This window comes from Canis lupus, chromosome 15, assembly GCF_048164855.1.
Source record: "Canis lupus baileyi chromosome 15, mCanLup2.hap1, whole genome shotgun sequence".
NCBI lineage: Eukaryota > Metazoa > Chordata > Mammalia > Carnivora > Canidae > Canis > Canis lupus.
This window is the reverse complement of record NC_132852.1, coordinates 57558789-57573257: the sequence shown is the minus strand read 5'-3', so window position 1 is coordinate 57573257 and position 14469 is coordinate 57558789. Positions and strand designations below refer to the sequence as shown.

The window sequence follows — 14469 nt, the reverse complement described above, 5'->3', positions numbered from 1 at the left end:
TTAGTTCATATGATCAAAAACACCTACAAAGACACAAAACAGAGTGGAAACAAAATTTTCCAAAATCTTTTAAAGATATTTAAATAGCGACTTTTAGGAAAAATCTATTCCCACCCTACACCCAAATCAATGCTGTGCATCCTACATGTAGCAATTTAGATGCTTTTTATTCTAAGCAGTTGACTTGCTAGATAGTCAAGTTCATCCACAGAATGTAAGGTTTCCTCAATGTTTATTTTTTAACAAAACTGGTAAACCATGAATTATTCTATGTTTAAGCAAAATAAATACTTATTGTCTATATTTTCAACCAATAAAGATTTATTTTTTGTTTGCTGATAAACTATTAAGCAATGCCATTTACTCTTCCAAAACTTTCTTTTCACTGTTTAACAAAAGACTTATTCCAAAACCTTCTAATACCTCCTCATCAGAGTGAAGTCTAAACTAACCCAACGTCAGAATTGCATAGCTATCGTTTTCTGGTCAGAACATTCTTCCCTTCTCTCTTTTTTTTTTTTTTTTTTGGATATCCCCTTCTTATCCTTTAAATTCCAGCTAAAATGTCATAATGGGAAGGACCTTAATCACTCGCTGATAAATTCACTTCTGGACCAACGGAGATGATTTATAATTTTAATTTAAATTTTAACATTCCTAATAAATAAAAGGGAGATTTGAAGTAACATACTAAGGTGAAATATTACAGTTAGAATAATTTTGAAATAAGAGTTAACAAACCCTGCTGAGGATCTGTGACTTACAGAAGCATATTATTAAATGGCATTTTTTTCCTACTAAATTTTTGAAAAATGAATATGTGGAAGTCTATAAGGGTACAATAAATAAAATAATGAGAAATCGTTTTAGCTCCAGGCCTAGGTCACTAATTTTTTTTTTCAAACATGCTGATCTTTAGCATACTTCTGAGAAGTCCATCTTTAGCAATTTCTTAAGCAACGGTTGTCACAACTGTTGACAACTCTAGGAAGCCAGAAACCTCTGTCACTTGATATGGTTTGTCTTTGGCACTGGTGCATTTGTCATTTGAAAGTTCAATATGTAGAAACAAACACAGTGTGAGATGCTCTAAATACTGTAATTATAGACATATAAATGAACAAACAACAGATCTGAAAGCCTTTTACAAAAAGCTCTACTGGTGCCAATTTGATAAAAGAACAATGTCATTTCTATTTACAAGATTCTGAAATCTCCTTTTAAAAGAGAATATGTTACTATAATTTTACCACTTATAATTTAAAAATATTCAGGATCAACATATTTTTAATTCCAAAATTTATATTTTGGGTGGTTATATAATCTTTGTAAAACTAAAATGCCTCAGATCATTGTATGCAATAATTATATAACACGGAGCCATGTTTTCCACGATATGAAAACTAATCAAATTGCAATAATAATTTCCTGATATATTTTGGGCAAAGAACAGATAATAAATAAGAATATGTTGTCTTTCACACTGAGCAAATAGGTGTAAACTACTCTTTAAATAACCTTAATAGCCCCATTCCTTTGAGTGATAGTCCTCTGATATACTTACTCATTTTTGATTTATACAGGCATGTCAGTTTTAAGGCAGTATTTTTATAATATGACAAATACTACTTACAAATTTTACGATATTATATTAAAATCCTATTACTGATTACAATGCTCTTAGCTATGAAAATACAACTAAGAAAATACATCCTTACTTTTCCCTACAACCTAGCTATATGCACAATTTTTATATACAGATCTTACAGAACTAACCCATTTCAATTCAATTGTATTTATTTAATGCTACTCATGTACAGTCTTTTCTCCTGATATATTAATCTTTGACATATTAATTACCCATCTATAAAAATAGTGACTAAATATTAAAATTATATTTAATCATACTATGATATCTGTCTTCAAATATTTTATGGTGGTAGAATATCAGGTAAATATTAGCTTTTATTACCTTAAAAGCCCAACTACAGCTAATGGCCAGAATTTACGAGGATGTACATTTGTGTCTGTAGAACTTGATAAAATAACTATATAAAAATGAAATCAGTGAGCTTTCAATTTTTTGAGCATCCTTATGCTTTGAGTTTTCTAGCAGAGTGGTACTTGACTAATTTTATGTAATAGGTTCAATGCAACTAGCACAGTGCCTGGTACAATGAAAGATGATTACTGAAGTTGAGTTTCTTTAATACAACCACATCTTTATCCTGTTAACCTAAATACAAAATGTAGGCTGTGACCATGTAAACTGTGGGCTAGGAGTAATTTCTGTTATCAATAGGAAGAGCTAAGGGGAGTCAATGTGAAGAATATAAAATTGGGAACAGCCTTCACAGGAATGGACGGCTTTGAAATGGCAAAGGATCTCATAGGCTGGGGTGGGGGGGAATATTTCAGAGTTGAGGCAGAACATGAACAAACTTTCCAAAAGTAGGGATGATGAGAGTTAAAGTATAAACAAAATTTAAGTGCCTATTTTTGTACTTACCAAAGGATATTTTTGTTATATTAAAAGTCAAAATGAAATTCACTGACATTCCATACCAACTTTGACAAAATCAACTAATATGCTAAGATTATTATACACTAAATATATGTAATTATCAACTTTCTCCACTACTACCTCTATCATTTACAAGATTTTTTGACATCTTAAGCACTCTATTTCAAGTACCTGTTAGGTACAATAATTATTTTGTTGGCATCTGTCTTTGATTTGCATGCAGATTACAGGTATTTCTTTGAAACAATGTGTTTTGAAAAGGGCAGTCAGGCTTGGCTTCTAAGGAGTCTGACCAATGATATGGCTTAAGTGAAGTACAGAAAATGCTACAAAATAGAGCCATGCAGGAAAAAGGTTGAAGAAATTATAGAGCTTTCATGGCACAATTTCATTATTTCCCTTGAAACAATTGATTAATATTCATGTATAAATGATGGTAAGTATCTGTGTTTTAACCTTTAAAAATAGATGTTTTGCCTTCCTTCCACTGGCAGTATCTCCGGATAATTTCTCACTCTATCATCAAATAATTGAAGATGACTTGCATTTATTTGTCATCATGCCTTGTCAGTCCAAATAGAAAAAAAGAAAACTTATTATTTTCCTATAGTTATGCCTTTGATGAGACCAAATCACCAAAGGGAGGTGATAGCATCAAGAGGCTCCAGAGTTCTGAGACTTGGACCATAAATGAGTTTCCTCTAAATCAGCATAGCTAAAATAGGAAAAGTATTTCAGAAGGAGAGAATAGAAGTGAGGGCACACAAGAGAAACCTGATTGGAAACAGTACATTGTACAGGAGGAACTGCAAGGGGTTCAGTGTGGTGATGTCATGAGGTACACATGGCGAACCAGGGGAGATGACATCAAAGAGGCAAGAACCAGGAAAGCAGACTATTATGACAAGATGTATGTCATCCATGGTCAACTAGAGGAGAAGGATTGGAAGCAAGGAGGCATCCTGGGAGGTCACGAAACTTAATGTGTGGAGGAAACACTGAAAATCTTCACAAGAGCTGTGGTGTATTATATAACAACAGTTATATAATACATAGGTATCATCATTAAAACTTAGTAATGGAAATAATATTGATTCTTTTGGATACAGATGGCAAAATTTCCTTAGAACCAGTTGAAAAAAGCTTTTATTCATATCTGATAAAGCATTTCAACAAATACTTTACATAGCTTTAAATAAATATTTTTACCATACAACTAATAATGTATGCAATCTGTACCCAAAAGACAAAATCACATTGTAATTTCACTTTATTATGAATATGGAGAACATAAATGACATTGTATGTATTATTAATGTTATTATCAGTGAAACATTACGATAACAGGTTTTTCCCACTATAACTCTACACAAGCAGTTAATTAACCTTAAAATGTTGCCTAGATGCAAGCTGAAACTCAATATGAGTCAGAGAACTGGAAGTCAATGGCACAGTATTTCTCGCTCAGCTTGCGGTGCCATGGTCAAGAGCACCGACTCAAAGGATAGATCATACCGGTGGCCTGGCAAGTTGCTTAACTTTTCTGTCTGTGCACTTTTCTTATTTGCCAATTGGAGCACCATTCTGAGGACTAAAAGAGTGAATGCATCTAAAGAGTAGTGCCTGACCTGAAGTCAACACTCAATATTGTTCATATCAATGGGCAAAATATTGTTAAAGTATAACAATGTCTATTGATGCCAGGAGTTCTAGAAAAGGACGCTCGTTCATCAGTGGTGAAAACACAAGTTATTGCAAATTTGTGGAGCCCAGTCAGGAAATGTTCATTAAAGAAAAGTTATATAAACCCTTTGATCCCAGTCTTTGACGTAGATCCCACACAAATGAACACATCAGTGTATAAATATCCGAATGAAGCTGTTTATTTTTGCATCCTTAATAGAAGTAATGTAAATACCCACGGCACATTGATATCTTTGACACAGTATTATGCTTGTCAAATGACATAATAAAACGGTTATTCTCGATCCCATACTCCAGACAGCCAAAAAACTTAATTCACAATACTAGCATCTTCTTTATTTTTATTATTTTTTTTTTAGCATCTGCTTTAAACTAGCCATGAGATACTTACATGCTTACATTAAGGTATCTAAATAAAATTTACATATACTACAGATACACATGAGGCATGATGAAATTTTTGGAAATCTTATCATTAAAAAGTTCTGCTATGAGGCAGGTATAACTTTGCATAAATATTCTTTTCATAGGAGAGCATTTAATATTAATCAAGTGATTTAACTGAAAAATGTGTTTTAGTATTAACAAAAGCTGAAAATTTCTGTTGATGGTATATATAACATGAGTACAAAATAACGTTTTATTTTATAGAGCAAATCTCATGAGATTATCCATAGTTGTATTGCAGAAAATATGATTTTATGGCCATATTCAGATTCACTGAGAAAAAAAATGCCATGATAGATTAACAACATTTGCCTTGATGGTGGCATCAGACTCATGCGTTGTTGTGCCTGTGGGCACATTGAAAGAAAAAAAAAAAAAAAGGGGATCATATGTTCTTAGATTGGTTGACATTAAAATCATTAACCTAATAGCATATTCATTTAATCATCTGAGAAAAATTAATATTCACACATGATTTTGCAGACATACTAATTTTTGTTTGATCCAAAAATGTTTCATATATATGACATAAGTCAATAAATTTTAAGCTAAAATTAGCAATTAAGTAATTTAATGCAGAATAGGCCTTTGTTAATGTGTAATCAAAAATGTTTAAACAAATGATATTCTTAAAATATGCTTTTTGCCATGTGACATACTTAGGCTGAAATTTTTTCATGCAGTTCTTCTGTTCACATATTTTGCCCAATATCTGAAAAAATATATAAAATATATGAAGGTAAATATCTACTTGTAAAGTAGCTTACTAATTTGATTCTCATTAAGAGGTGGCTTCCTAGTAAAATGAGTTAACAAAGCAATGCAATTTAGTCAACATATGTTTTATGGTAGTTCAACATAACCATTTGAGTCCATACAATTTACCAGTAAAAACAAACACCCTCTATCTTAAGAGAATATTCTTAGAGGTAAATGTATTATTTCCTCTGGCAAATCATGGTATTTTACCACGGAATATACTGTTTTATTAATTCAGCATATATATATTATTTGAAAGAATATTATAGTTGAGTAGGTAAAAAGAAAAAATTGAGTGGTAACATCTTAATAGTAGTTAGAAAATCAGAAGTCAAAGCAGATTTTTTTCTTTTTACCTACTTTTTGCAACATGACATCTAATGCATAGAACTGAGCAATTCCTTGCTGAATTTAGTTAAACTCTATAGAACCTGATTCCAGTGTAGATGCCCCCCCACACAATACAGATTCCGGGGACCCAGTGTGTGAAAGTCATACCTCCACCACCGCTTCCTATAATACACGTTCCCAGGCTGCTTAAGACCACCATGCTAGTGCAAACTAAGGAGGGGGTGAATGTATTTGAAAAGGGAAGGAGAACCTTATGTGCGTTTGAGGGTAATTTTTCTTGGTAAAAGTATTCTCAGAAACTAGTTTTACCTCCTTCCTAAACATGAAAACATTAAAGGATATATCAGCATGCATGTTTATGAAGATATTTTAGACAAACTTAAATCATAAGTAAAAATGCAGAATATGGCCCTTAGGAGCTCTGCTGTACTCCTTCAGCACTTTTACTGTATACCAAAAATATGATATCTTCCGCAAGCAAACTCAGAGCCAATGAGTACATCTTTATTTCCAGATTTCCTACTATCATGGGAGGTTTTAAAATCTGGAGTGCTATAAAAAAATCAGTTACTTCAAGCTGTTATTGTGAATAGTCTACCCCCAAAATGAATAATGAATTAAATAAGAGTTTAACAGGCTTTTTATCAAAATTTACAGTTGAGGAAATTATCAGCTTCATTTGCAAAGTGCAAATGACTTTTTTTTTTTTTAGAATAACTGACCCAAAATACCTAACTCTTCATAATTGTGCTGAAGGAACCTGGACATAAAGTAGCTACCAACTCAAGGAATGTCAATTCACCTGATACTTTAAATAGGTAAGATTTAGTTAAATATGTAGCCAGTAAAGTCTATAAACAAGATGCGTTTAAAATGGCAATATTATTGAGCCATTGGTAAAGAAATGGTATTCCAAATATCTTTCTAAAATAAATATCATAAATAACAGAAATATGAATGAGTGAATGAACAAATAGGCAAGCTCTATGGGTCATGGTCAGAATAAATGCCACTGTCCAACTCAACATCAAAGGGGAAAATGAGTCTTATTTCATTGCTGGTTTTTAAAACATGCAAAAATATTCTCATGTTCATTTAGTTCATTACTAAATAAGCTTATTACTGACATCTTAATATCTTTGGGTTTGACAGGGTCCAATAAATAGCATTCTCTTATCTGCCTGAGTTCTAGGTTAGAATAGGAGTCACAGGGTGGAGAGCCAAGTATCACCCTTTACATAATAATTGCTGAATAGGGTTTAGCTGTGTGGCAACAATGGGATGCATTAACCTTAATTCTGAAATTAAACTTTCTAGCCATAGGAAGAACCAAAACACCCATATGGCTTTTCATTTATCAAACATTTTATTGCGGAGGCATAGCCTACTCTCCCATATCTTTCAGCTAGAATCTATACCTTCTGCAGGTAGCCTAGAAGGAAGAAGGAGGGGCTCAGCTATGCTAGGTCCTTAATCCAAAGTCTCCTGGCAGGTTAGTCCCTCTACTTCTTATATAGGAAGGAACGAGTGAACTGGAGAGACAGAGGCTAAGAATGTCACAAGTGAACTTTCCTCCACATAAAAGGAAAAATTAGCATGGAGAAAGAGGTAGCACCTCCACATCCCAACATCTTTAGTTGGTTAGAACTAAAACATCCAAGTTCTACAGATAACAGAACATGGGGAGATCCAATGTTTGAACTGATAATTTTGTTCGGATTCTCTTTTAAGTTTCGCATTTGAAATGTTCTCTTTATGAAGATCATTTCATCACTATTTGTACATATTAAGATGGCAAAAATAAACACATAATTTTAGTATGTGTGCTGCCGAAGCGAGCACAAATAAACACATAATTTCTTCCAATGGCCACATATTACATGATTATATAAATGTCTTATTTTTCTAATAGCTACTTATCCTAAGTATTTCTGTAGAAATACTGACAACATTCAATTTCAGATACTGTTATACATAGGACTATGGCATTCACTTTACTTCAATAACATTATAGTTTTGAGATTTAAATTACGTACTCTGTTCTTTAACTTTGCAAGTAGCAATAAATGACAAAAGAAAGCACTTCTCAAATCAATTAGATATAGGAAAATTTTGAAATTACATGTTTTATTTCTTCATCCCTTAACATCAATCACCATGCAAACACGCAGAAGTTTAATACTCCTAAAATAATCATCCACTAGATATGATGAGTTAAGAATTTCTGAGCCTAGAATCTCTCCTTATTCTATACGTTATTTTCAACAAATAAGATTTCTTTTAAGTCTTAAAAGAGTAGCAAGACAAAGGGATGTATATCAAATTCCTTTTATGTTTCAATGATAAAAAGGATACATCCGACAAGAAGACTTATTGGTTCACTTTTAAAGACTTAAGATTCTCTAGAAGAATTTATAATTAAGACAAGTGATTTAAAATCTTAAAAGAAGTTACAGAAGTTGAAACATCCTCCAAATCAGAATAAAAATAAAATTAGAAATGTGATTTTTAAAATATAATGCACATCAAACAACTTCAGTGTTACTTACCTCAAAACGATATGTGTTATGTTTATAACTATATAGAAGTTAATAAAAACCTACATTGAAATCGGGGATTCCTTTCTTTAGCCAATTTTACCATACATCAATGTTAATGGAGAAAATTAAGATTCCTGCCAAAGATTCCTGTTGCCTAAATATCAGTGTCTACAATAAAATCAGGATTATGCAGTTCTCTTCTATGAGTAAATAACACTTTCTTATTAACAGTTTAAATTAATAGTGTACTACCTCTTATCAGCCAATGATTTTTGCTGGCCTAAAGCATTTTTTAATTTAAATTCATTTTATTAAGACAAGCTCGTTATTATATTTAAGCTCAGTGTAGACTAATAGTATTTGCTTTCATATTCATTTATATATTTTACATTCACTTCAATTATTTCAAAGATGACGTTTTAGAGTGGTATATGAATTGGAAAAGAAAGTAGATCAATATACTGTTGTTTTGATATTGTTGCATTACTTACTTGAAATAATTGCTCGTGAAAAGATCTATCTATAAAATTTTAAGTGGGTTTAATCCCTTGAAAGATACATTAGAAGATATATAAATATATACATATATTACATACAATATATAATACACTATATTAATAATATATATCTATATATTATATAACATGTATTCAAAGGGTTTCACCAAATATATGTGTATATATTTATATGCATTTGTGTTTAACTATGCTTATATATGTAAAAACATATTTGTCAGAAAGTATTTGATCAGTTGAAAACACATTTCTCAAATGTGACAGTGAAATTATAGCTTAATGGATATACAAAATAATGTAAAGTGAAGTTTATCAGAAAGCACTAAGTCAAAATTTAGTATACTTTAAGATAAATTCATTAAACACTAGCTCAAACTCCTCATCATTTAGAACTGCCCTGTCAGCGTCTTTCCAGTATGTTCAAATAAGTGCAACTCCCTAAGAGAAAAATATACTCTTTACATATGCGTCCTGTATCTGCACATTTGCAAGAAGAGAGGTGGTATGATTCCATCAGCTCAGCAGCAGCTCATCTGCACTGTCAAGCAATTAGATTCTATTTCTCCTTAATCCTAGAAATGAGCTTTTTAAATTTATTTTAGTCCAGCTATAGAAAACATAGTATTAGCAGTAACACCATTTTTATATGTATTTCAATAATAGAGAAAAAGAAATAAGCCAGAAGCAAATATATATTTAAAATGGTACTGTTGCCAAATGAAAAATATTAACTGCATTTTCTAGAAACGTCCATCATGTTAAAAAGTTATCAAGGGACAGAAAGTTTTAGCACTGTCATATTTTTAAAAATGAGTAGCAAATAAAAACATTACGTTTGGATTTTCATGCTACTTTTTGTCTTGTGATGACCTCTCCTGGTTGAGTTGTTCATTATCTTAGATTCATGTAGTTACCAATTTTTTTCTCCTTTGAGCGTTTTCAGTATTAAGAATATAACTCTCCCTCTTTCTCAGAGTTGTATAAATATAAATACAAATTGTCATTAAGTGTCAAATTATAATTTAAAGTACTGAATTTGTGAAGCTCACTCTAGTCAACAAAGTCCACATCATTCTTATCATTTAATTGATTTCCAGGATGCGGGGCAACTTTGGGTTTTAGTCAGACAATTTAAATTCAAAGGAAACAAAAAGTCATCTCAATTAAGCCATTTTACATATTTAAACAATAAAGAATAAGAGCTAATAAATACATCTTAATCAGACATAAGTGTCAACTACCTTAAAAGTAATACTCTCTGCTCTTCCCCAACATCTAATTCTAACTAAGTTGTAAAAGCTAGGAATATATCTCGGCAACAACTTTTCTATTCTTAAAAAACATTAACCCCGTGGCTGCATGTGTGCCATTCATTCTTGATACATGGCAAATGTTTCAGAGGGATCCATCACATTAATGTATACATAAAGATGCAATATAAAACTCAGGAAAAATCCTGGATATGAGAGCCATTAATCAGTGAATATAATTAATTTATAATCGATTTAATTTCTGAAAAAAAGCGGCAGTTAGTTCTATATGACCAGATCTTGAAATGGAAATCGAAATTTCATCAGATTACTTTTCTCCGGATGTAGTCACATATTTACATAAATATTAATACTGAGCACTGTCTTCAAAATTTGTTTAAATATATAAAACCGGAATACATATGTTAATAATGTATCACTTATTTGAGGTTCAGTCCGTTTGTGAAAAAGCTACAAAAATGTTTTTCAAGTCCATTACACACTGCCACTTAGTGACTTCCTATACTGCAAGAAAAGAGAAGCAAATACAATACTTGGGAAAACATGTCAAAACTGCAATAGCGGTTCATCACATGACATTATTGTGGGGTAGATTCTTTAGCACAACTTATCAAGTCCTTTTTCAACGGTTATTCTTATTAATATGTATACCCCGGAACAAGAACATTAATATTAATGTATAGATAAAGATGCATCAATGCATCCCAAGACCTCATCAGCGGAGATAGGACCACACATACAATGAATTCTGGAAAACACTAAACTTTTTTTTTTTTCTAAATGGAAAACACTTCAAACTAAAATCTCCATCGTTATTCTTTAATAAGTAGCTCATTCTCACAGACCAGCACTATGTGCCTGAGATTCCCACGGGCAAGCTCTCTAGGGTTTAACTCTTTCTGAATCAAAGGAGCGATCATGCGTCTCCTCTCTAGATGCACAGGATGCACTTCTGAAGCAACTCAGAAGATGGGCTGGAATCTTCTATTCCTTTCTACTCTTGCTAACCGCATGAAAACATGAGCAACCTTTTCTTTAAAAAGAAAAGGGGGGGGGGGAGCCTGCTGGAACACAAAGACTTGAATATATTGAACAGCATCCTTTCCCCGAGAACTCTTTAGGGATGCCTTCATGACTACATCCATTCCCCACGGCCTGTTTGCCCTGCCTGCCCCGAGTCCTAGGCTGTGTCACCCCCAAAGTGCCAAAAATCAAAGCAATTTCAGCCAGCACGCTGCATTCACTGTCTTCCCCTTCCAAGAAGCAAGTACTAAGTGGTCATTAACTTTTTGGGGGTGGGCGGGTAAGGGAAGTCCGCGGTGCCCCAACTGCTCCAAATGGTCTCCTCTTGCACCCCCACCCCCGCAACCCGTGCGTCTTGAAGTCAAAACCATATGCAAAAACAAGAAACTTTTTTTTTTTTTTTGCCCCAGCCTTCACTTTCTTGCAGCGACCTACCCGAGCCCAAAGCCCCGAACTCCCTCCAACAACAAACACCCCGAAGTGGAGGAGTAACTCCTAAGAAGCTGTCGCCCGGCCTCGTCACTCCAACCAAGCAGTTGCCAACCCCCCCTTGCACGGCCGGGGACAACTTTCCAGAAGCATCAGCAGCCTCCAGAGCCCTCGCGCCACCGCCCCCCCCCCCATCCATCCATCCCCGCCCTGCAAGCCCCCCAGCGCCCCGGGGCGCCCCGGGCTTCGGAGCTCCCTGCGGCAGCGGCTGCGAGACGCCGGCGCACGCAGGTGGCGGGCCCGGGAGGACCCCGACGCGGCCCCGGGCGGGCTGGGCGCTCGCGGGGGCTACTTACGGGACGCGGCCGGGGCGGTCCAGGCTCTGCAGAGGATGCTGCCGACGATCCAGAGCGGCAGCGCCGCCCCGCAGCCGGCTCGCGGGCCCGCCGGCATCCTCGGCGGCCGGCGCGCGGCACTCGGGGAGCTCGCTGGGCTCGCTGCGGAGGCGCCGGCCGTGCCCCCGGGGGCTGCTCCGGGCGCTGCTCCGGGGCGGGCCGGGCGACGGCAGGGCCCCTCCCGCGGCGTCCTCTTCCCCCCGCGCCCCTGCAGGCTCCAGCTCGGCCCGGGCCGGGAGCCCGGGGAGGCGCAGGCTGCCTCTTGCCTCCGCGCGGCTGCTGCCTCTCGCTCCGGGAGCCAGTGAAATGCCAGGGGGAAGAAATTCAAACCGCGAAGGGAAGGGAGGGGGAGCGGAGGAGGGGACCTACCCCGCCCTCCCTCCCTCTCTCTCTTGCAGGAGAGAAAAAAATAAAAAATAAAAAATCAGCACAGGACGCGGAGGCAGAGCAGAGGAGCTGGGGATGATGCAGCGGCGCAGGGCGGGCGGGCGGGTCTGAGGGGCTTCCCGGCGCCCCGGGCTCGCACTCGGCACTCGGCGCTCGGGAGCCGGTGCGCGGGGGGCACGCAGCCCCGCGGGCGGGAGGGGGGAGGCGCAGGGAGGAGGGACGGAGGGCGCACGCTCGGCCTCAGCGCGGCGGCATCGCCCCGGCGCCCGGGCAGCGCAGCAGCGGCCGGAGACGGAGCTGCACACCGAGCTGCAGACGGAGCTGCAGACGGAGCTGGAGAGCGAGCTGCACACCGAGCTGCACACCGAGCTGCACACCGAATTGCACACCGAGCTGCAGACGGAGCTGGAGACCGAGCTGCACACCGAGCTGCACACCGAGCTGCAGACGGAGCTGCAGACCGAGCTGGAGACGCCGCCGCCAGCAGCGCCTGCACAGCCGGGCGGCGGGCGAGGCGGGGAAGCCCTCCCTCCTCGCCCCCTCCAAGTCCCCACCCCGGCTCCTCCTCCTCCTCCCCCTCCTCCTCCTCCTCGCCGTACCCCTCCGGCTGTCACCACCCCTCTGCCCTGCGCTCGCGAGCGGGAGCCAGAAGGCACCCACGGGCCCGCGTCCGTGCGCCGGGGCGGGGGGGGGGGGGGCGCCGAGCCAGGGGGCGCGCGCCTCGCCCCGGGCGGGGGGCGGTGCTGAAGTTGGGAATTTGCGGGGTGATCTTGGAGCCCGGCTCCAACCCCGGCCGCCCTCTCCTCACCCCCACCCCCACCCAGCTGCGGGGAAACCGAACCCCTGGGCTCGGAGGCCTGCTCTTTCCCTCCTCCCCTCCCCTGCAGAGGGAGATGGTACAGGCTCCCGGAGCTCGGCCTGCCCCCCGGGAACCAGCACCGGGCGCCCGACAGCAGGTCTTCCGAGTGGTCCTAACACCAAGGGACCGAGCTGAGCATCCCGACCCGAGCGGCGGGGACTGCGGACGCCGCTAATGCAGATGTTTTCAATGTGCAATTAATTCACACTCATGCGTATATGCACACGCACACCAAACACACGCTGCCGCCAGCAAAACTACATCCAGGCAAACACGCTCATCCACACACACAAACACAAAACTGAAATACATAAGCAGGCGAACGGATAAGTACTTCAGGGTGGCTGATGCATTACAAGGACTAAGAATTGCGAATATCTAGAGAGACCCAGGTTTTCTTTTCACATTTACACAGTTTCGATAATAAATCTCCAGCTCTCCCTCCACACACGCACCCCCCCACCCCCTGCTCTCCAGCTCACACCTCTCCAAACAGGTTCCTTCCATCCAGGCTACATAAAGTACTTGGATCCTCATCTCTCTGCAGAACCAATCCTTTTACTGACTTTACAGACACAGTTAAGAATTATTGGTCATCTAACTATCTAACGATGTTTAGGGAGGGCAAAGTAGGAGTAACCGTGTCTTTCAATGTTGTGCAGTGAATAAGCATTTGCCTTTCAAGATAAATAAACATTTTTTTATGGAGATTTGCCTACTCCTGGAATAGAGTTTAATGTTACGGTTGGGTCGTGGAAAGGTCCACTGTAAACAGTACTGTGTGATGGCTGCATAAATTAGTATAGTGGGAAGGGGCCTGATTCAGCATTCTTTATTAGAGCTTTGTTTCTTATTGATTTAAAGGGGTGTTTTGTCCTAGTAAGAACTGCAGATTGGGTACGATCTGGAAAATGAAGAAGCACACAGATGACTAACGGCGGAAACACTGCATACTCATGCTATAAAATTCACCTCCTATAAAATGATACAGTAAATGCATTCTTATGGGTTATAAAACGCCCCCTCTCTGAATTCCCACAGACCGTCAAAAGTCAATGAACACTTGCAAAAACTCTGTGGTAGAGAACTGCCATCATCAATTCGTAAGCGTTTGAAGAAATCAGTCGCCAGGGGGGAAAAATATTGTGAGGTAACACAACTTTTCAGAAGTCAGTTTTTTTACTGTGTCTGTTTTAACCATTGCACTAAACTCCACTAAAGTGGTATTTAAAAGTTTTATTAAAAGAATAGAAGGAAAACAATTG

The 14469-nt window shown here is 38.4% G+C and overlaps 1 protein-coding gene across 1 annotated transcript in view; it reads right to left on the bottom strand.

Moving 5' to 3' along the window:
* CNTNAP2 (contactin associated protein 2) overlaps nt 1–12064 on the bottom strand; it is a 1976111-nt gene extending 1964047 nt beyond the window's left edge. The window contains exon 1 of the mRNA XM_072777573.1: nt 11920–12064. Within this exon, the coding sequence (XP_072633674.1) occupies nt 11920–12016 (97 nt within the window). The 5' untranslated portion in view covers nt 12017–12064. The remainder of the gene's footprint in view (nt 1–11919) is intronic.
* Nucleotides 12065–14469: the final 2405 nt, after the last annotated feature.